Raw genomic sequence first — 17,321 nt, 5'->3', positions numbered from 1 at the left:
AACAGGGGGAGAGGTGAGAGGAGGAAAGGAACAGGATGAGATGTGAAGGGAGGAAAGGAACAGGAGGAGACGTGAGAGGAGGAAAGGAACAGGGGGAGAGGTGAAAAGAGGAGAGGAACAGAGGGAGACGTGAGAGGAGGAGAGGAACAGGGGTAATGAGAGGAGGAGAGGAACATGGGGATACGTGAGAGGAGGAAAGGAACAGGGGAAGATGTGAGAGGAGGAAAAGAGCAGGGGAGACGTGAGAGGAGGAAAGGAACAGGTGGAGACGTGAGAGGAGGAAAGGAACAGGGGGAGAAATGAGAGGAGCAAAGGAACGGGGGGAGAGGTGAAAGGAGGAAAGGAACAGGGGGAGACGTGAGAGGTGGAAAGGAACAGGGGGAGAGGAGGAAAGGAACAGGGGGAGATGTGAGAGGAGGAAAGGAACAGGGGGGGACGTGAAAGGAGGAGGAACAGGGAGAGTTGAAATGAGGAGGAACAGGGGGAGAGGTGAAAGGAGGAGGAACAGGTGGGGAGAGGTGAAATGAGGCGGAACAGGGGGAGAGTTGAAAGAAGGAGGAATGGGGGAGACATGAGAGGAGGAGAGAAATAGGGGAGATTTGAGAGCAGGAGAGGGTATGGGGAATAGTGGACAAGAGGAGTTGGGGGATACATGAAAAGAGGATAGGGAATGGGGGAGACATGACAGGAGGAGAGGAACAGGGGGAGATGTGAAAGGTGAGAAACGGGGGCATAGGATGGGGGGTAGGTAGGATGAGGCAGCAGCTGCGGCATAGGGAGGATGGGGCATATGTATGATGAGGCATAGTTGCATAGTACTCATAAAAGCGGTGGCCAAGTACTGCTGCCCCTTGTTAAGTATATTATGTTTTTTGAAAGGTGAATAGCCAGAAAATATCTATAGCCATTATAGCTGTCGGTGAAAGTCACTAAATGGGGTTTGTATAGTACAGGGATTATTTAGTGACTATTGGGAAATGAGCCAGGATCTGGTAACAAAAGGGGTTACTATTCCTAGACTCTAGTATTAGTAAAAGAAACAGGCAAAGTCACTGCAATAATACCAACTTATTTCATAGCTGCCTACCCTCCTGCATTCTACAGGAGACTCCCTGACACAGCAGCAATCTCCCTCTCTCCCTCATTAGTCTAGCAATCTCCCTCATGTCACCTAGCCCACATCACACTGTTACATCATACTGTAGTTACCTCCCCTCCTGCATTCTGCAGGATACTCCCTGACATAGCAGCAATCTCCCTCTCTCCCTCATTAGTCTAGCAATCTCCCTCATGTCACCTAGCCCACATCACACTGTTACATCATACTGTAGTTACCTCCCCTCCTGCATTCTGCAGGAGACTCCCTGACATAGCAGCAATCTCCCTCTCTCCCTCATTACTGTAGCAATCTCCCTCATGTCACCTAGCCCACATTACACTGTTACATCATAGTTACCTCCCCTCCTGCATTCTGCTGGAGATTCCCTGACATAGCAGCAATCTCCCTCTCTCCCTCATTAGTCTAGCAATCACCCTCATGTCACCTAGCTCACATTACACTGTTACATCATAGTTACCTCCCCTCCTGCATTCTGCAGGAGACTCCCTGACATAGCAGCAATCTCCCTCATTAGTCCAGCAATCTCCTTCATGTCACCTAGCCCACATTACATTGTTACACCATAGTTACCTCCCCTCCTGCATTCTGCAGGAGACTCCCTGACATAGCAGCAATCTCCCTCTCTCCCTCATTAGTCTAGCAATCTCCCTCATGTCACCTAGCCCACATTACACTGTTACACGATAGTTACCCCCCCCCCCTCCCAGTGCCGGTGCAAGGCTCCACGGGTATAATTACTCACCCTTCAGGAGGAGCTCGGGTCTAGCTCAGCGGGCGGGAGGGAGAGCTGGAGGTCTGGCTTAGCGGGCAGGAGGGCGGCCTCGCAGTTCAGTCCTGGCGCAGCACCGTGCAAGCGTCCCAATTCCCAAAGTGCAAATGTTGGGAGGAATAAAATCCAGTATCCCTAATAAATAAAGTATCCTGCAGGGGCAGTTTAGGAAAGGAGAGGGCCTGTGTACATGACCTCTGACAGGGTGCAGAGCTGGTACCTAATATCTGGGCCCGGGCCTGGCGGGAGTCGGGGTCCACTGCACAGCTCCTTACCATGTAGCAGCAGCATGAGCTCAGCACAGCACAGCACGTGCTGTGGTTACTGTGTATAAATGTTCCATTGTAATATTACATCTTTATTTTGCAACACACTTTTTGGTACAGAAAAAACAGGAACTGTAACTTTAGCTATTATATAAGAAACGTTTTTGAAAATGAATGTGACTTTTACAGATACAGATATCTATATGGAATCAGCGTCAAACTCCTCTGTTGTGTATGAGGGCACAATGAGTGCTTATTACAGTAAAGGAGAGTGGACTCTAATGAACATCACTGTGAAAAGGATCCAATCTGCGGTATATTACACGGTAATGTAACGGTCGTCTAACCAATCACGTGTCCTTCCTAGTTCTGATACAACTGCCAGCGCTAGCATGTGGGGGGGTGAGACAACAAGCACAGGGCAAGGCCGCGCCGCAAGCCGTGTCCCTCCCCGTGGGTAGGGGTCATAGGGTCAGCAGTAATTAGGATGACAGTCATGAAAAAGCGCCAATATGTACTTAACTATCCACGTAGACATAGAGGGAGAATATAATAGTGTGCCTCAGACTCGGTACACTTATATGGTGTCTATGTCGACTTATGCCGACATAGGCATAATCCACGAAAGGAACATGTTGACCTTTTCCATGTCGATATATTGACTGCACCCCCTCCCCGCGATGCATTCACAAAATGCTTGTGCTTCGCTATAAAGGAAAGCGCCTGCTAAGAGTACTGTAGCGGCACAGTCAAACTGCAAAGCAGTTGCCGGGGAGCCATTGTTTGGGTTGCTCCGCAATTGGTCCAGATATTGACCAGACTGCACCCTTGCAATGCAGCATCATCACCCCAGACTGCCATTTTTAGGATTTTTGAAAATCTGCGTTGCCTGCTGAATTACTGTAGCCTGTGTGGTGGTTGTCTTCCTACAACATTTGCTACATTGCATTATAGGCCTGATTCAAAGCTGTACACAATGTTTATATTAATGAATTTGTGTGATTATTTGAAAACTAAAGCCCCCCATTTACTACGCAGACAAATCTGATCTGAGGGAGTTTAGATGTGGCCTTTTTTCGTCAGATCGGTCTGTCAGATGAATCTGAATCTGACAAAAACAGGCCAAATCTGGTGGTGGCCTTTAAGCTATGTCTCACCTGCCTGTCTTTTCTGCACTTCTCTATTAAAAGCTAACCAAATTCTCTACGTAGAATGCCCACATGAACTCTTGGGCTCATACAGTATATTGTGTGTAAATCTGGCTCTAATATTAGCCATTGCCTCCCAAGCCATTTAGGTCACCCAGCATCACTGTTGTCACAACAATGTCCCCATGTTTTGTTTCTCGTCATGGGTTTGGTTTTGGATCTGTATCTCCTTTGCTTTTTTGATCTGTATTTGTTTGTAAAAAAAATCATAAAAACAGCTAAAGTCACCGAATTTTTGGCTTGTTTTTGTTTTTGAAGTATTATTAACCTCAATAACATTCATTTTCACTATTTTCATTTGATTTTGACCACCTCACAGCTCACAAACTATGAAGCAATGTTCTAAGCAGCAGATAATGCAAACAAAAGAGGTGCAAGATGGAATTGTCCTTGGGCACTCTCACCCACCCTTATGTTGTATATATTAAACAGAAAATGCACAGTTTAACAAACCAATCATTTCAGCCACAGGGACTGCCACACTTGTGGCTGAAGTGGTTGGTTTGTTTGGACTCAGGGCCTGTGCTACGGTGTTTATTGCCCCCTTGCAAACTATAAATTTGCGGCTGAAGGAAATACACCTACCCAGTGGGCTGTCGAAGTCACGTAGGATCCTTCTTGTCAAGGATCCTTCTGAGGAGACAAGGATAGGAGAGAAGTCAATAATGCTTATGAAATTAAGATGCAGGATTACTTCAGGACATGATTGAAGATATTGACAATGAAGATGTTGGTGATGGAGATTGCAGGCAATTGGATCTAACAGAGGGGCAGATTTATTAAGCTCGTTGAAGTGATAAATTGTCTGTTTTTTATCACCAGCGAATCAGCTGGTAACTGTAAAGTTACAGGCTTGGTTTGAAAAATGACAGGTAGGAGCTGAAACCAGACAATCTATCACTTCACTGATCTTAATAAATCTACCCCAGAGAGTTTTTAGCTGAAGTTTCAGAATTTGACTTTTGATGATTGTGCTGCAAGTAAGGAAAGAAAATGGTGGAGCGCTTAATAATTTACTATTACAGTAGTATATATATTGAACATATATTAAAATATTTGATAATGATCTAGCCGCAAGTGTAATCAACAGTAAAATAAAATAAATGATAAAAAGTAATACAATATAATAAAATAGAAAAAAAGAACAAGGAGAGGTTTTATACTTATTGATTTGGAGTCCCAAGGGTTATAGTTTACTTCGTGGTAAAAGAATCATACGGTCCCTGGTATAGATCCGTGGTGAATTGTGTGTAGCTTGAGGGAGTCCATATACCTTGCAGGATTTGGGGTTTCACTGGAGGGTACTTGCAGTCCTCAATAACAGAGGCATCCTCACGATAATGCAATCCCTTTATCCAGGATTTATGCAGGTGGTGGTGGTGTCCCAATTGTATAATTGAAAAGATGATAATTCCAGATTCGTAACCAGAACCCGGTAAAAGTCGCTGAAGCTAGAAGCTTATATCTCCAATTAAACCTCGATACAAGTCCAAACACTATCAGAAAAGACAGGTGCTTCCTGACATCAGGGCCGGTGCTAGGCACCGGAGCGCCCCAGGCGGAAGGGGTGCCCCGGCGCTCAACTGCTGGGGGGCGGGGGGTGCGCATGGTCTCTGCCCAGCCGCTGGTGGGGGAGGGATGGGCGGGCGGGGGTGCGTGGTGTCTCTGACCGGCCGCCGGGGGGGGGGTGCGCGGTGTCTCTGACCGGCCGCTAGGGGGGGTTGCGGAGTCTCTGCCCTGCTGGGAGGGGGGTGCGCGGTGTGTCTACCCGGACGCAGGGGGGTGGGGAGGTGTGCAGTGTGTCTTCCCAGACATGCGATATGGTCGCCGTGCTGCGGGGCCGTGCTCTCCTGCTCCGTGGTGTGTGTGTGTGTGTGTGGGGGGGGGGGGGGGTGCGATATGGTCGCCGTGCTGCTGGGGGGGGGGGAGAGTGTTCACTCACCGAACACCTGCATCTCCCTCCGGCTCTTCTGCTCCGCTGCTGCTGCGGTGGTAGAGCTTTCCAGCTCACTACCGCCCTCCAGTGGCTGGCGCCCTAGGCAAATGCCTAGACCTGCCTAGTGGTGGTGCCGGCCCTGCCTGACATGTTTCCTTGCCAAATAGCAACTTTATCACAGGTGATTTGCGCTGCAAGTGTCATCACAGGGAGGATATTCCTAGATGGTGAAGGTCCCTACCTCTACTTACTATGGCTTTACAAAGGGTACATATAGCTTGACAGTTGTCTGAATTTGGGTAGAAATAATTCCACACATAAGAGGTGGATTTTTTTGTCTTTTGCCCAGGCATGACATTGGGCTTTTTCCACTGGTGCTTGATTTATACAAACAACATGCTCACCACCAGCATCCTTATTTAAGCCAGCTACACAAATATACTCCTCCTCTTGGTGCACTTCAACAGAAGCACCCTCAATTTCTGACATGCTGACATGTGCTGCAGTCTCACTGACTGCATCTGGCTTCACTACAGTGGATGCTATTTCCTGGAGGGGGGGGGGCATAGGTAAAAACCGCCACTGCTTACCGGAGAAGCCCAGGCAGGAGACCAGCTACTTCTACCAGGAGGGGCAGGACTGGGCTGATGTCAGCAAACCCATGCCACTCAAATGCGGCAATTTTCAAGTCCGCGGATTGGGGAAGGGGCTAAAGTGACACGAAATTATGCGATTCACATCATTTAGCTCCAGCTGCCCTATGGTGACACAGAATGACGCCTGGATGTGGCCCTGGTGTCAGCGCAACTGCGTACCCAGCATTCACCTCTGTTCAACTAATTGTTCCATCTTTTCTTGGTGACATTTAGTATTGCAATCATTATTTACGCCCCATACATTTGAAAACCCTGTCTTTATTGATTACACATTCATATGTTGTATATGCTGATTTTCTTTTTATTGACTTTCTAGATTACAATGAAAAGGAACCCTGCGGTGGAGGTTATCTCGTTTATCGTCCCTATGTTCTTCTTAATTTTCCTGGATATCGTCGGAACCTTCATAAACCTTGAGAATAGAATTATGTTTAAAATCACTGTTGTTTTGGGATTCGCGGTGCTCCTCATTGTTCTGAACCAAATACTCCCAACATCCGACAACCCGCCATTGCTAAGTACGTTCTCCACTGATTCCTTTGTCTGACTCTGGTACTTATTTCTGTCTGTGGTTCAATGCTTCCCTCCTTCTATGCCTTTCCCCTGCTTCTTATTCCTGACTATGGTCCTGATACAGAGTAGTACACAACCCGATGTACGTGTGTGATGTACTCACAGCTCAATTACGCTGCAGCCCAAGAGCAGGGGCGTTCCCATCTCTCCACCATTTTCTGAGAGGCCCCCCAGAGATCCTCCATTGCTGCTTGTGTTTTGCCTGCTTCTCCCAAACCCCCTTTCTTATGTGTGCTCAGAGTATGTAATAAGGAACATTTAGAATTCTGATATAGTTATTGTATTTATATACTAGGTGATTCATCGCTCCCTACGGGCGCTCTTCACACCGTCGTAAGGGGCTGCGCCTCCTTAATTTGTGAACGTTTGTATTGTGAGGCATATGGTTAGAATTGTATGAAAAAAGCCGAATTGCGGGAGGGGGGGTCGCGGGTGTCTGGGGGGGGGGGGTGGCAGAGGGGGGGTGCGGGAGTAATGGTGGATGGTGGCTGTGGAGAAATGGTGGATGGTGGCTGTGGAGAAATGGTGGATGGTGGGCGTGTACTGTAGCCCTGGCTGGGCGGGGGGAGGTGATGTCAAGGGGGTGGGGTGAGTAGAACACTGGTCTTTTCCTTAGGGGGGGCAGGTTTTTGTATAACGCTGGGCGGGAACGTTATACACATAGAACACTGGTCTTTTCCCTAGGGGGGCGGGTTTGTGTATCCCGCTGGGCGGGAACATTATATACACAGGGGATGAGTGACAGATCTGGCTAAATATATAAGAGATTTTAAATCATTAAAGGTCCATACACACTGGGCGTTTTACCCAGTGTGTATGGATAACGATTATGGGGAAAATCGCTGGGCTGAAAATACGCTCACTGCATACACACTGGCCATTTTTTCACCCACCTCAGTGATTTTCCCTGGGGTGGACGGCTTTCCATAGTGAGACGCTATGGAAAGCTGTTCACTCCCTCGCTCATCTGCTGGGAACACCAGCAGATGAGCGGCTGGGGCAGTGATGATTTGGGAGTGTGCATCAGCGATCACCGCTCATCGCTGCCCCGTACACACTGAGCAGCTTTCAAGCTGAAAGCAGCTCAGATGGGTAAACTGAGCGTCTTTCAGCGGAAAATCGCCCAGTGTGTTGGGGCCTTAAGAAGCACTTACTGTATTCTTATTATTTATATTCTAGGCATCTTCTGCTGTGGCATTATGGGCATTATGGTTTCCAGCATTGTTACCGCCATTATAGTTCTGTACATGTTAACACTTTCTGAAGAAAATACGGAAGCCCCACGCTGGATCAGATTCTTGGTTATAAAGTGCCTGTCACGTGCCCTGTGCTTCAAACCGAATCCCGTGAAGGTAAATAGGAGCACTTTGGAGGTAGCAGAAAACGGTAAGTGCCGTAGATGGTAATATAGGCACGTACAGTATCTATCTCCCGTTTTACCTTCTATGACAATCTCACTATCTTTCCACTGTAGATATTTTATTTTACATACTAGTTGCCCTATAATTCCTACTGATGCCTGTTTCCGAGGGAAAATGATTCTATACAGCAGTGGCGTGTGCGGGGAGTGCGGACTGCACCGGATGTATCCAGTCAGTGGGATGACACCAACATCAGCCACGCTGCCGCACCCCACTACCGCCCGTGACTCCAGGCCTCAGTGAGGCTCCCCCGCTCTCTCCCCGCCAGCTCCCTGCTCTCTCCTGTGCCCGTTCTCTGCTCTCTCCCGTGCCCGCTCCCTGCTCTCTCCCTCGCCCGCTCAATGTTCTGCCCGGCTGAGCTGCCCTGTCTGCCGCTATTTTCAATTAAGTCTACCGCTGGTCCGCTAGCCAATAGGCGCTTGCAGTCCAGCAGCCAATCAGAAGTAGCATTGATGGCTGCTGGACCGCAAGCATCTATTGGCTAGCGTTCCAGCGGGAGACTTAAATGAAAATAGCGGTGGACAGGGCAGCTCAACCGGGAAGAGCAGGGAGTGGGCGGGGGAGGGCAGGGTGCTGGTTGCAGTCATCCTTGGCAACAAGCTATTTAGTCCCCCTTTGCAATAAGCTATTTTATTCCCCCTTGGCAACGAGCTATTTCAGTCCCCCTTGGCAAGGAGCTATTTCAGACCCCTTGGCAACAAGCAATTTTAGTCCCCCTTGGCAACAAGCTATTTCTGTCCCCCTTGGCAATGAGCATTTTCTGTCCCCCTTGGCATCGAGCATGAAGCCCCTGGCATCGAGCATGAAGTTCCTAGCAACGAGCATGTAGCTAAGTGGCACTTATGTGTCAAATGTGTAATGGGCATTACAGTTGGTTATATAGTATGTAATGGGCATTACGGTGTGCTATATAGTATATGTAATGGGCATTATGGTGTGTTATATAGTATGTAAAGGGCATTATGCTGTGTTATATATTATGGAATGGGCACTGCATGGACTGTAGAGGCAGAACAATCACACACATTTTCTTTAAAGCAGCAATCAATTACATGGCAAAATCAACCTGGTTTTGCAGTGTATATGGTGTATTGGATTGCAATGCAGCACACTACAGTGACCACACACCACAATGGGAAAAAAAATTAACTAAATCTGACTGACAGCCTGCCTGTGTACTACTGTACCCCACTACACTGACTGGCAGCCGGCCTGTGTACTACTGAACCCTACTACACTGACTGACAGCCTGTCTGTGTACTACTGTACCCCACTACACTGACTGACAGCCTGCCTGTGTACTACTGTACCCCACTACACTGACTGGCAGCCTGCCTGTGTACTACTGTACCCCACTACACTGACTGACAGCCTGCCTGTGTACTACTGAACCCTACTACACTGACTGGCAGCCTGCCTGTTTACTACTGTACCCCACTACACTGACCGACAGCCTGCCTGTGTACTACTGTACCCCACTACACTGACTGACAGCCTGCCTGTGTACTACTGTACCCCACTACACTGACCGACAGCCTGCCTGTGTACTACTGTACCCCACTACACTGACTGACAGCCTGCCTGTGTACTACTGTACCCCACTACACTGACCGACAGCCTGCCTGTGTACTACTGTACCCCACTACACTGAACGACAGCCTGCCTGTGTACTACTGTACCCCACTACACTGACCTGACAGCCTGCCTGTGTACTACTGTACCCCACTACACTGACCGACAGCCTGCCTGTGTACTACTGTACCCCACTACACTGACCGACAGCCTGCCTGTGTACTACTGTACCCTACTACACTGACCGACAGCCTGCCTGTGTACTACTGTACCCCACTACACTGACCGACAGCCTGCCTGTGTACTACTGTACCCCACTACACTGACAGCCTGCCTGTGTACTACTGTACCCCACTACACTGACCGACAGCCTGCCTGTGTACTACTGTACCCTACTACACTGACCGACAGCCTGCCTGTGTACTACTGTACCCCACTACACTGACTGACAGCCTGCCTGTGTACTACTGTACCCCACTACACTGACTGACAGCCTGCCTGTGTACTACTGTACTCCACTACACTGACCGACAGCCTGCCTGTGTACTACTGTACCCTACTACACTGACCGACAGCCTGCCTGTGTACTACTGTACCCCACTACACTGACTGACAGCCTGCCTGTGTACTACTGTACCCCACTACACTGACTGACAGCCTGCCTGTGTACTACTGTACTCCACTACACTGACTGACAGCCTGCCTGTGTACTACTGTACCCTACTACACTGACCGACAGCCTGCATGTGTACTACTGCACCCCACTACACTGACCGACAGCCTGCCTGTGTACTCCACTACACTGACTGACAGCCTGCCTGTGTACTACTGTACCCTACTACACTGACCGACAGCCTGCCTGTGTACTACTGTACCCCACTACACTGAATGACAGCCTGCCTGTGTACTACTGTACCCCACTACACTGACAGCCTGCCTGTGTACTACTGTACCCCACTACACTGACCGACAGCCTGCCTGTGTACTACTGTACCCTACTACACTGACCGACAGCCTGCCTGTGTACTACTGTACCCCACTACACTGACTGACAGCCTGCCTGTGTACTACTGTACCCCACTACACTGACTGACAGCCTGCCTGTGTACTACTGTACCCCACTACACTGACCAACAGCCTGCCTGTGTACTACTGTACCCCACTACACTGACTGACAGCCTGCCTGTGTACTACTGTACCCCACTACACTGACCGACAGCCTGCCTGTGTACTACTGTACCCCACTACACTGACTGACAGCCTGCCTGTGTACTACTGTACCCCACTACACTGACCGACAGCCTGCCTGTGTACTACTGTACCCCACTACACTGACTGACAGCCTGCCTGTGTACTACTGTACCCCACTACACTGACCGACAGCCTGCCTGTGTACTACTGTACCCTACTACACTGACCGACAGCCTGCCTGTGTACTACTGTACCCCACTACACTGACTGACAGCCTGCCTGTGTACTACTGTACCCCACTACACTGACTGACAGCCTGCCTGTGTACTACTGTACCCCACTACACTGACCGACAGCCTGCCTGTGTACTACTGTACCCCACTACACTGACTGACAGCCTGCCTGTGTACTACTGTACCCCACTACACTGACCGACAGCCTGCCTGTGTACTACTGTACCCCACTACACTGACCGACAGCCTGCCTGTGTACTACTGTACCCCACTACACTGACCGACAGCCTGCCTGTGTACTACTGTACCCCACTACACTGACCGACAGCCTGCCTGTGTACTACTGTACCCCACTACACTGACCGACAGCCTGCCTGTGTACTACTGTACCCCACTACACTGACCGACAGCCTGCCTGTGTACTACTGTACCCCACTACACTGACCGACAGCCTGCCTGTGTACTACTGTACCCCACTACACTGACCGACAGCCTGCCTGTGTACTACTGTACCCCACTACACTGACTGACAGCCTGCCTGTGTACTACTGTACCCCACTACACTGACTGGCAGCCTGCCTGTGTACTACTGTACCCCACTACACTGACCGACAGCCTGCCTGTGTACTACTGTACCCCACTACACTGACCGACAGCCTGCCTGTGTACTACTGTACCCCACTACACTGACTGACAGCCTGCCTGTGTACTACTGAACCCCACTACACTGACTGACAGCCTGCCTGTGTACTACTGTACCCCACTACACTGACCGACAGCCTGCCTGTGTACTACTGTACCCCACTACACTGACTGACAGCCTGCCACTGTACCCCAATACACTGAATGACAGCCTGCCTGTGTACTACTGTACCCCACTACACTGACTGACAGCCTGCCTGTGTACTACTGTACCCCACTACACTGACCGACAGCCTGCCTGTGTACTACTGTACCCCACTACACTGACCGACAGCCTGCCTGTGTACTACTGTACCTCACTACACTGACTGACAGCCTGCCTGTGTACTACTGTACCCCACTACACTGACCGACAGCCTGCCTGTGTACTACTGTACCCCACTACACTGACTGACAGCCTGCCACTGTACCCCAATACACTGAATGACAGCCTGCCTGTGTACTACTGTACCCCACTACACTGACCGACAGCCTGCCTGTGTACTACTGTACCCTACTACACTGACCGACAGCCTGCCTGTGTACTACTGTACCCCACTACACTGACTGACAGCCTGCCTGTGTACTACTGTACCCCACTACACTGACTGACAGCCTGCCTGTGTACTACTGTACCCCACTACACTGACCGACAGCCTGCCTGTGTACTACTGTACCCCACTACACTGACTGACAGCCTGCCTGTGTACTACTGTACCCCACTACACTGACCGACAGCCTGCCTGTGTACTACTGTACCCCACTACACTGACCGACAGCCTGCCTGTGTACTACTGTACCCCACTACACTGACTGACAGCCTGCCTGTGTACTATACCCCACTACACTGACCGACAGCCTGCCTGTGTACTACTGTACCCCACTACACTGACTGACAGCCTGCCTGTGTACTACTGTACCCCACTACACTGACTGACAGCCTGCCTGTGTACTACTGTACCCCACTACACTGACTGACAGCCTGCCTGTGTACTACTGTACCCCACTACACTGACTGACAGCCTGCCTGTGTACTACTGTACCCCACTACACTGACCGACAGCCTGCCTGTGTACTACTGTACCCCACTACACTGACCGACAGCCTGCCTGTGTACTACTGTACCCCACTACACTGACTGACAGCCTGCCTGTGTACTACTGTACCCCACTACACTGACTGACAGCCTGCCTGTGTACTACTGTACCCCACTACACTGACTGACAGCCTGCCTGTGTACTACTGTACCCCACTACACTGACTGACAGCCTGCCTGTGTACTACTGTACCCCACTACACTGACCGACAGCCTGCCTGTGTACTACTGTACCCCACTACACTGACTGACAGCCTGCCTGTGTACTACTGTACCCCACTACACTGACTGACAGCCTGCCTGTGTACTACTGTACCCCACTACACTGACTGACAGCCTGCCTGTGTACTACTGAACCCTACTACACTGACTGACAGCCTGCCTGTGTACTACTGTACCCCACTACACTGACTGACAGCCTGCCTGTGTACTACTGTACCCCACTACACTGACTGACAGCCTGCCTGTGTACTACTGTACCCCACTACACTGACTGACAGCCTGCCTGTGTACTACTGTACCCCACTACACTGACTGACAGCCTGCCACTGTACCCCAATACACTGAATGACAGCCTGCCTGTGTACTACTGTACCCCACTACACTGACTGACAGCCTGCCTGTGTACTACTGTACCCCACTACACTGACCGACAGCCTGCCTGTGTACTACTGTACCCCACTACACTGACCGACAGCCTGCCTGTGTACTACTGTACCCCACTACACTGACTGACAGCCTGCCTGTGTACTACTGTACCCCACTACACTGACTGACAGCCTGCCTTTGTACTACTGTACCCCACTACACTGACTGACAGCCTGCCTGTGTACTACTGTACCCCACTACACTGACTGACAGCCTGCCTGTGTACTACTGTACCCCACTACACTGACCGACAGCCTGCCTGTGTACTACTGTACCCCACTACACTGACTGACAGCCTGCCTGTGTACTACTGTACCCCACTACACTGACTGACAGCCTGCCTGTGTACTACTGTACCCCACTACACTGACTGACAGCCTGCCTGTGTACTACTGAACCCTACTACACTGACTGACAGCCTGCCTGTGTACTACTGTACCCCACTACACTGACCGACAGCCTGCCTGTGTACTACTGTACCCCACTACACTGACTGACAGCCTGCCTGTGTACTACTGTACCCCACTACACTGACTGACAGCCTGCCTGTGTACTACTGTACCCCACTACACTGACTGACAGCATGCCTGTGTACTACTGTACCCTACTACACACTTGTACAGTTTCACGGCGGCAGCCTAAGCTACGTTATCAGCATAGGCTGCCGCCGGGAAAGTACACACGTAACTACCGTACTGTTGCCGGGAACTGCAACTCTGCCTAGTCAGCACCTCTCTCACACCACCGGCACCAGCATGATCCCCTCTCTTTGGTGGAGAGGTGATCATGCTGGTGCCAGGGGGGAGGCGCTCCATTTGTTTGATACGCTCTTGCGTCTGAGTAGCTATTGCTCAGATGTATGATGTGGCAGGTGTGAATGTGTTCCTGAAACACCCCCACTATCCACGCCAACCTGAAGCGTGGATAGTGGGTCCTACGCGTCCTCCCGACCTTTTCACACCCCCACTATCCACGTCGGCGTGGAGTTTATTTTTATATAGTGTGGTGAGCGCAGTGAGGGGAGCGGACGCGGATTACCTTACTTGTAATCTGCGTCTCCTCTCGGGCCGAATGCGAGGGGATGTATGAGAACACAGCCCCATGCGGCCGAATGGGACATGACTTTCCCTCCCTGGGAAATAAAAGTCTGTGAAAACTGACTTTAATTCAACCGGAGAAAATGGGGTGGGCAATAATGTCATGTGATATCAGTCGCCCACTCCGAGTAGTCTCCCGGCTCGGCTCGCCCCCACTCTGGTCAATCACTCCCGGGGTTTGTGCATGCGCATAATCGAGCTCGCACATGCGCAAACCCCCACACCACTGGACAAGGGGCCCACATTCTGACCCAAACTAATGGGTCTGAATCGGCCCCTTCATGCATAGATCCCTGCACTTCAAAAATGTTAGAAGTTGAATGGTTTGTACCGGTTTATCTCTCTGCAAGGCTTGATACATCTCCTCTGTCTTTACCCCAGTGGCGTAACTATACATTTTGCTCCCCCCTGCCAAAAAGTTTGTCATGTCTCAGCATGTCTCATGGAAATCCTAAAATGCCCAAATCCTCTCTACTAATCTTCCCTTTTATATTCCATTCATAGGTGCTGCAACAAACAGCGCAAAGGTTAAAGAGAAGAGAAACACGTCACCTACAGACGTAGAGAAGGCCACCGCGACACAACTGCTGAAGATGCTGCTGGTGCAAGTTCAAAACATCCAACAGAATTTACTGCACTCTGAGGACCAAGATGAAGGCCAATCAGACTGGAAGTTGGCCGCTCAAGTGGTCGATCGATTATTCCAAATATTATACCTCATTGCTATCATTGGTATAATAATTGCTGTGATCGTACTATGGAACCAACAATATGAACCTTATTATTAAACTGAGACAGAAACAGAGTACTAGCGCTATAAAAAAAAATGATGAATATATATATGGAAAAAATTATTTGATTTTTTTCCTTTTATAATCAATAGAATGGTCCCCTGCAGCGTTTTAAAAAGGAACGCTCAATCCTTCGTAGTAACAAAAAAAGACAAACAACATGAAAAAACTGCGCTGGGGACTTTCTTAATATAATAAGATTTATTATCTAAATACGGATCACTGGCCAGTGAGTATTAACTGAAAAAAGTTAATAATTAACAGTACATTAATATACCAAAAAATTTACTAGAAAATACATAGAACTTAACAGTTTGCAGCTATAATGTTAGATGTTACAGTGACTTTGCAGAAGGTGTTAATTAGCCATTTCTTTTCAGAGAAAAAAGAGTAAAAAATAGGTTCAAAGTTCAAACGTTAGCAGTCCTGGTGTGTCTGGCCAGACAAAAATAATAAGGTCTCTCTCTCTGGTCCTGTTGGTTTCAAAACCACAGTAGCGTATATTTACTTGTGGCTGCACATTTCGGTACTTGTTTCTTATCACGGCCACAATCGTGGAGATCGTGTACCTTTAAGTTAAGGTACACGATCCCCACGATGGACCCGATTTCCTTTGAAATCAGGTCCATTTTGCCGGCAAAGGTACAAAATCGGGGGCATCGCGTCGGTCGGGACCATTAACATTGGTCCCGACGCGACCGACACGATGCCCCCGATTTTTCCATAGACTTCAATGTTAAAATAATTTTTAACATTGAAATCGTGAGCATCGCGTCGGTCTTGTGCCATTATAATGGCACAAGATGAGATGGACATCTCACATTGAAAAAAATGTGAAAAATGTGAAATGGGCCAATATGACCCATTTCACATTATATATGGCCCTGTCGTCACCCCACGATAGACGCAAACCCGAAGCGTGGCGAGCACAGCGAGCCCGCGAGGGGCGGCGGTGCGCGTCCTCCAACCTTTTCATTCCCCTACTATCCACGTCGGCGTGGAGTTGAGAATATATAGTGTGGCGAGCGCAGCAAGCCACCGAGCCCGAAGCGTGGCGAGCGCACGCGTATACCTGTGAAGTTATACGCGTCCCCCCACGGGGCTCGCTGCGCTCGCCACGCTTCGGGCTCGGTGGCTCGCTGCGCTCGCCACACTATATATTCTCAACTCCACGCCGACGTGGATAGTAGGGGAATGAAAAGGTCGGAGGACGCGCACCGCCGCCCCTCGCGGGCTCGCTGCGCTCGCTGCGCTCGCCACGCTTCGGGTTCGCGTCTATCGTGGGGTGGGGTTTACGTAGTAAAATTTGGGGGTCTAGGGAATATTTTACATTGAATCCAATGTAAAATCGGGTCCCAGGGAGCCGATTTACATTGGATTCAATAAAAAAATCGGGTCGGTCGCATCAATCGCATCGCATGCGACCAAATCGCATGCGATGCGATCGACGCGATTTTTCTGACACGACCACCCCGATGTAAATCGGTGTGGCCATGCTAGGAAACAAGTACCCACATTTCTGTTTAGCAGGCTGGGGGAGAAAGCTGGAAATAGCTCCTTTGTTGTATTCCCAGGTACCTGAGAGTAGGGAAGCCAATGCCGGGGCATTTTTTTTCAATCCCAGAATTCATGATTGAAAAATGCCCGATCCCGGGATTGGCTTCCCTACTATTAAAAACCCGCCTCGGCCGCCCCACATATTTACTTACAGATGCGTGGTGCGGCTGGGTGAGCCGGGGTGATGGAGCCCGGGTTGGTCCGCTGGTGGGCACGTGTGCCGGCAGGTCCGCTGCTGGGCGGGCGGGCTGGTCCGCTGCTGACCTCTGACGTTGTCCACTGCGCAGAGCCACGCTGCCCGGGACAGGAGAAGCCAGGCAGCTGCTGAGCACCCACTCACACGTTGCCCGTCTAATCCCGAAATCCCAGGATTGGAAACTCCAATTCCGGGATTGAAATCCCGGCGTTTTGGGGGCCAAATCCCGGGATCCCGCCGATCCCGGGATTGGCCACCCTACCTGAGAGAGCCTCCTTGTACTCCAGAAAGATTATATCAGATGGAAGTT

The 17,321-nt window shown here is 50.0% G+C and overlaps 1 protein-coding gene across 1 annotated transcript in view; it reads left to right on the top strand.

Moving 5' to 3' along the window:
* LOC146045023 (5-hydroxytryptamine receptor 3A-like) overlaps positions 1–15,925 on the top strand; it is a 30,710-nt gene extending 14,785 nt beyond the window's left edge. The window contains exons 7-10 of the mRNA XM_083163723.1: positions 2,345–2,481; positions 6,272–6,473; positions 7,708–7,914; positions 14,972–15,925. Of these exons, the coding sequence (XP_083019849.1) occupies positions 2,345–2,481; positions 6,272–6,473; positions 7,708–7,914; positions 14,972–15,255 (830 nt within the window). The 3' untranslated portion in view covers positions 15,256–15,925. The remainder of the gene's footprint in view (positions 1–2,344; positions 2,482–6,271; positions 6,474–7,707; positions 7,915–14,971) is intronic.
* The last annotated feature ends 1,396 nt before the right edge of the window (positions 15,926–17,321 follow it).

The sequence above is a fragment of the Crinia signifera genome, chromosome 11 (assembly GCF_055691185.1).
Source record: "Crinia signifera chromosome 11, ASM5569118v1, whole genome shotgun sequence".
Lineage (NCBI taxonomy): Eukaryota > Metazoa > Chordata > Amphibia > Anura > Myobatrachidae > Crinia > Crinia signifera.
Note: the sequence above shows the minus strand (reverse complement) of the source record. Positions and strands in the feature narration are given on the sequence as shown.